Source organism: Antrostomus carolinensis, unplaced genomic scaffold (assembly GCF_000700745.2).
Source record: "Antrostomus carolinensis isolate BGI_N321 unplaced genomic scaffold, ASM70074v2 scaffold21330, whole genome shotgun sequence".
Classification (NCBI taxonomy): Eukaryota; Metazoa; Chordata; class Aves; order Caprimulgiformes; family Caprimulgidae; genus Antrostomus; species Antrostomus carolinensis.
In genome coordinates this window covers 7,645-13,912 of record NW_010290807.1, presented here as the reverse complement: position 1 = coordinate 13,912, position 6,268 = coordinate 7,645, and the positions used below count along the sequence as shown (strand labels likewise).

Below are 6,268 nucleotides of genomic sequence, written 5' to 3'. Positions count from 1 at the left end.
CCTGGGAGCTGCCACGGCAAACCGAAAGCTGAACCTCAGAGCGTTGAGGAGACGACGTGGTCTGGGGTGGGGCGAGCGGCACTGAGGAGGAGGTGTGGTGCGGGTGTCCTGTGCTGGGGAGCCCAACGGCATGTGCTCGATGGCATCACAGCACTTGTAGGGCTCTGGCGCAACCAGGACGTGGAGCACAGTACTGGGGCAGGCTGATAAGGGCTCCCCACCAGGTGCTCGGGGATGGCAGGAGCTCAGGTGGGGCTCTCGGGACCCTTCCCGGAGCCCCCGGTTGGGCCATGCCCTGTTTCTGACTCTGACTCTGACTCTGAGGACACGGCCAGGGGCGGCACAGGACCCAGTGCCGGGGTGCAGAACCCCTCCCAGGTCATCCACAGTGGCCACTTCATGGTGTCGTCCCCGCACAGCGACTCACTGCCCCGCCGGCGTCACCACCGCACTGAGCCTGAACTGGCCGATCCCCGGAGCATCGACCCAACCCTCACCCGGCTCTTCGAGTGCATGAGTTTGGAGTACAGGTGAGTCCCAGATCCCTCTCGCTGCCCTGTGCCTCATGGACCCCAGGTTTTGGAAGACATGAGGCTGGCTGGGCCCTACTGCCCCTCCAGGGATCTGCTGCTAATTGCCAACTGGCAGTGTCTTCGTCTTCTTGTCCATTGGGTTGTGATGTGCAATCTGCTCTAAAACTGCTGTCCTGGGAGGTTTTAGGGAGAAAGAGCTGGTGCTGGGTTGTTGGCCATGGAGTCAGATGAGAAGTTCCTCCTCTCTTCACCTTCCTTCACCTTCCCATGAGATCTGGAGTGTCTGGCTGTAGCCAGCGTAGCACCCTCACGGCCAGGTCCTCTGTAGAGCAGCAATAACCCTGTGGGCAGCCAACTCTCAGTCTTTGTTAACCCAGCCCAGAGCAGGAGTCCTGCCTTCCCGTCTTTGACTCTGCCCATATGTCCTGAGGTGATTCCAGGACGTGCGGCAGCAGTCTGGGCTGGATGGCTGCACGGGCCTTTGTCCAGGGGCTCCTGAAACCTTCCCCCCTTCTCTCCTGCAAATCAGATGGGTGACTGCATTGTTCCACCAACCACACAAATCACCCAAGCCCAGGGTGCTAGCAACCTGCTCATCCCACAGCTCCTCGGTGACAACAGTAGAGCCTCCATCATGTCTCTTGGTGCCTTGGTCCACATTCTTGGAGGCAGCTCCCTCTTGCCAAGGCCCCAAGGCTTTGGGTTCTCTCAAGAATAGCATTAGGGTGACTTCCTTTACTGTTATCAGTGCAAAATTGCTTGCATAACTTTCCCAAAATGTCCAGGTGAAAACCTGGAATGATGACATCCTGCTGATGCCATATGAAAATAAAACTTCAGCAGAACAGCCTTGAAGAGTTGCCCATTGCTGTGTTCCATGCAGGGTCCCATTCAGCGGCTGACCTCTGAGGTATGCCTTGAAGTCCTTGAGTGCTTAACATGTCAGAATATGTGGTCGCTGCCAGAGCAGCCCTGGTGACACCAGGCACTGGGACAGCACGCCAAGGGTACTAGTTGCCACATAGCTGTGTACATTTGGCCCATGGCCACAACCCAGATTGCACGGTTTGCTCACAGCTGGTGCAACACAGCTCTCTCTGCGGTGCTGGAGAAGCTGGTGCTCTGCAGGAGCACAGTGAGCTTCAGCATGGAGTGACTCAGCTGAGGGTCATGCTTCCTGGTCAGGCAAGTCACCTCTGAGTGCCACGTACAAGGGACACGGAGCCACTGGTGGCCTCACTATCTTTTGCTCTCCCAGTCCTACACTCGCCTTACTCTGAGCCTTGCAGTCTGGGGCTGGAGGAGCAGACATTGCTCCACCCCAGGGTGCTCAAGCTCTTGACTCCTGAGATGCACCACAGCCTCCATGTGCCCCCGATCTCTGGTGCTCCCCAAGCAGAGTGATGTCCAGCGACAGGACAAGGGGCAACAGGCGCAAACTGGAGTACAGGAAGTTCCATCTGAACATGAGGAAAAACTTCTTCACTGTGAGGGTGCAGAGCCCTGGGACAGGCTGCCCAGAGAGGCTGTGGAGTCTCCTTCTCTGGAGATGTTCAAAACCCACCTGGACACTTTCCTGTGCGACCTGCTGTAGGGAACCTGCTTTGGCAGGGGGGTTGCACTAGATGATCTTCAGAGATCCCTTCCAACCCCGACCATGCTGTGACTCTGATTCTGTGAAAGGGGCAGGGGGAGCAGACCACAGCAGCTGTATGCCACCCAGGGGTGGCCATTATGCTGCAAACAGGGCTCCATCACTTCAGTTCTCTCTACCCCTTGGACTCTTTCAGGGCCTTGTTTCCCTCCTGCACTGATCATGAAAATGCACACACCAGTCCCAAGCCCGGAACCATGGCAAACTGTAACTGCAGTTGGACAAGAGCCCTCACTGCGGAGGATCCACATCAGCTACAAAGCATTACTGCCACCACTTATGGTCACCCCAGAGTCCAGAGCACCAGAGGTGTTTCCTGGCTGCTTTGATGCAAGACGAGGTCTTGGGAGCAGTTCTTGGTCTGCCAAGGAGCCATGGTAGCTGCAGGCCATGGGATCCAACCTGTTGACATTGGATATTCTCCAGACTTCATGCCTGATTGTTCTCTCTTGGAGTTCCTTCCATCCTTAGACACTCTTCCCCTCCACCTTTCAGCCGTCATGCTCTGCAGCTCTTGCCAGCACCCTAAAACAGGATGACAAACACTGATCAGAGATCAGGTTCAAGTGAACCTGGACTGTGATGCACCTCCACTGATGGGATTAGACTCTGGCTCTAGAGCTGACCACTCTGCTGGTTAGCTGCTGTTCAGGCATTTCTTTTCTCCCTTTGGAAGCCTATGGCAGCTTTGCTAATACATGTTTGACAGAGTTGTAAGCAACAGTTGGAGGAAGATATCAGAGGGGGAAAATGGAGTTTAAAGATACTTGGTACACCTCTACTTTTAGTCTTATTTGATTTGATACTTCTCTGCATTATCTGTGATTTCACACCTTCTTTCCCAGCCAGGTTCCTCAGAACAGCAGAGCCTCAGTTGGAATGGCCAGGCAAATGTCCTCCAGTCTTCAGAGTGCATCCACAGTTACGTTGTAGACTAACTCCCAAACAAAGCAGAAACCACAGAAAGGTGTCAATTGGGAGGCACCTCCGGAGTTCATAGTCAAACCCCTGTGCAGGGCAGGGCTAACTCCAAAGCCAGATCAGGTTGCTCAGGGTCACCACTCTGATGGATGAAGACCAAGGATGATGAGCCCACCACCTGTCTACCTTGTCCCAGGGCTGCACCACTCTCACAGAGAAGAGTGCTGGCCATGGCTCTAATTGGAATTTCCCTTATTCCAGCTTGTATCTTTTGCCTCTTGTCCTTTCTTGGTGAGTATCCAAGAAGTGTCTGGTTCCATCCACTCTATAGCCTCCTTTGGTTAGTTGAAGGCAGTAAGTAGATCCTCTCTTCACCTCCTCTTCTTCAGGCTGAACAAGCCCATCACTCACCTTCCTCTTCTGTCATGTACATTAGTCCCCAACTGTCTTAACATCCTTCTCCAGGATCAGTCCAGTTTGTGAACCTCCCTCTTTTTCCAGACAGACCAAACTGGACACAATATCCAGACGTGGCCTCAGCAATGCTGAGTAGAGGGGAACTATGACTTCTTCTGACCTGCTGGCTGACCTGTGACTGTTGCAGTCACCCATCCCTTGCTGTCCCAGCTCACACCATATCAAAGGCAATACACTAAACTCTTTCTAAACAGCATCATGTTTCAATGGCTGTAGCTGAACAGTCATTTGGGTAGCGGTAATTCCCTCTCCAGCAATTCCCCCTCCTGATTGCCTCTCCTGTAATTCTCCTCCATGGCACTTCACAGACATTCGTGGCAGTCCTGTCTCAGCTTGAGCAATTGCCCCAAGGATCTGACATATTGCGCCATCATGGGCTGGACTGTGCATCACCCCCTCGCTGGGAAAGAAATACTCTCTCCACATCAAGGCTTGCTTCTGGCAGCAACTTGTTTCTTCAGATCCATCAAAGAAAGGCAACTCCCCCCACTGAGATCTTCCTCCTGTTGCTGGGGGCTGGGATGAAGCAGTCCCCAGGCTCTGTGTACCCATTTTCCAGGACACACCAATGTGGCCACATCTGCGATTGCTGGGTCCACCCCCACCATTCCATGAGTCCTTGGTCACATCCAGACCAAAGACCATCTGGGAAGGAAGCAGGAGAGGAGGGAAGCAGAGCTCGGTGCTGATGGCAGCCCTGGCTCAGTAGATCCCTCTGGGGCTTTGCAGAGGTTTGGGCAACTTCTGCTGTGAATTATCTGCACAAGGGGTGGTAGCGGGTCTGGTGAGGGGGAAAGGCTTGTGCCCGGGCTAAACCCATCCATGCTGCAGTGTGTCTGTTCTGTCATTAGCAGCAGGGAGCTGCACGCTTTTCCCGTCATTTCCCAAGAATTTGGGGCTGATCCTGTCCAAGCATTTGTGCAGAGGAGCTGGGCTGGTGTGCAAGCCTGTTCCCACACTGATGCACAGTGGGGGTCACACCTCCAGAAATCACCAGAATTGTGGAGATGAACCTAGCTTGACTTGCAGCTATCCAGCTTCCCAGACAACTATTTGCAAGAGGATTTAAATTATATCCCTTCCCATCTGGGGCACTTTGTTCTCACTTTGCATGGAGGTGAACGGCTGCCCGAGAGGCAGAGCTGTAAGGGCAGAGGCACTGCTATCTGGGAGCAAATACCCAGCGCGGGTCCCTATCTAATCCCCAGTACAGCCTATTAACACCTTGGTTACAACCCTGCCCTCGAATTACCCCAGATGCCCCCACGTTGGCTGCAGCACCTGCCAGGGCAGAGCTTGATCCTTCCAGAGGCAGCAGCCTTTTCATCAGCACAATGCGATAAAGAAAAAAGCACATTCAGATAGAAGAGATTTTAAGTCGAATTTGAACACAGTTGGTTTTTGCTTGAGGGCATTTTTCAGGAAAATTGTGGTTAGATTTTTAACTTTCTTTCCCAGGCTCTGGATTTTAGAACATAGTAATTCAGGAAAAAACATTACTTTGGTAGCAAAAATTGTGAGAAATCAAATGTGAGCTTTTAGGACTTCCAGGAAAGGCTGTCCTCTTTCAGGCAGTCCAGGGCCAAGCTGTGCCCTGGCAGCCCAGGGAGCAAGGGGGCCTCTGACGGCCCCATGGGCCATCCTGCTCCTGCTGCACTTGGGAAGGCTGAGCAGGCTTGTACCTGCTAGAGGACCCTCAGCTTAGATGTTCCCCTTGATGCTGCCCTGCATCTCACCAGATGATTCCTCCTCCCTCCTCTTCCTGTTGATGGAGAGCAAAATACTCACTTTGCCATGAAAGCAGGGGCCACAACATCTAAAACTTCTGGATGGGCTGAATAAATCATGGAGCAAACATGGGGATTCACACCAGGTTTGGTCCCAGGCTGAGCCCTGCTCACACCTCACCCCATCCCACAAAGACCCCGTAGCCAGTGGTGGGACTTGTGTCCCTATTCTTCTGGCAGTGTGGGGCAGCAGGACCCCCAGCCTGTTTGGGGCATCCCAAACCTTTCTCACAGCTCAGCATAAGGTTTGCATCCATCTCCCTGGGGAGATAATTTTCAAGGCAAACCAGAAAGTAAAGCTCAGCCTGGTACATCCCAAACCTGAAAGGATCCAAAGGCATCTCTCCTTGGCCTCCAGGTCCCACGGCAGCTCCGTGGCCACAGCCCCACCAGCCTTGCACATGGCTGAGGTGCCTGTCTGCAGCTGTGGGGCTGCAGTCCATGGGCTCGGGCTGCTGCTTTAAGCTGGCTGTTGGGGCGGGCAGCACCAGTGAGGAGTGTGGTCAGGTAGCCTTGACCATCAGGATCTGGCCACACGCCCAGGAAACCATCTCTTCCATTGGCTCCTCTGCTTGGCACCACCTCGCTGTTTGCCTTGTGCCACTGGGGAAAGTTCAAAATCCTGGTGATAGTGGAGTGGCCAGTGCGTAGCCAACTCCTTAACTCTCTGCAGGCTGGAGCCGCAGGGATGAGGGGTGGTGGGTCGGGCTGGGTCTCCATAGTGGGACTGTCCCTGTCCACCCCTGCAGACAGGAGCACATGCTCCCAGATACATCCTCACGTCAGGCTCTGGAGCTGGAGGGGTCCCTAGTCCTTGTCCCCCACAGTGACATGGGACAGCAGCGCTCTCCTCTCCCCTCAGCCCCAGCACACTCCCTCCAGCCGCAGAGCAGGGC

At 54.1% G+C, this 6,268-nt stretch overlaps 1 protein-coding gene across 1 annotated transcript in view; it reads left to right on the top strand.

Moving 5' to 3' along the window:
* Nucleotides 1-234: 234 nt before the first annotated feature.
* Nucleotides 235-6,268, top strand: part of LOC104530100 (carbohydrate-responsive element-binding protein-like) — a gene marked incomplete at its 3' end in the record, with an annotated part of 12,361 nt that continues 6,327 nt past the window's right edge. Inside the window, 1 exon segment of the mRNA XM_010174586.2 lies at nucleotides 235-530. Coding sequence (XP_010172888.2) covers nucleotides 235-530 — 296 coding nt within the window.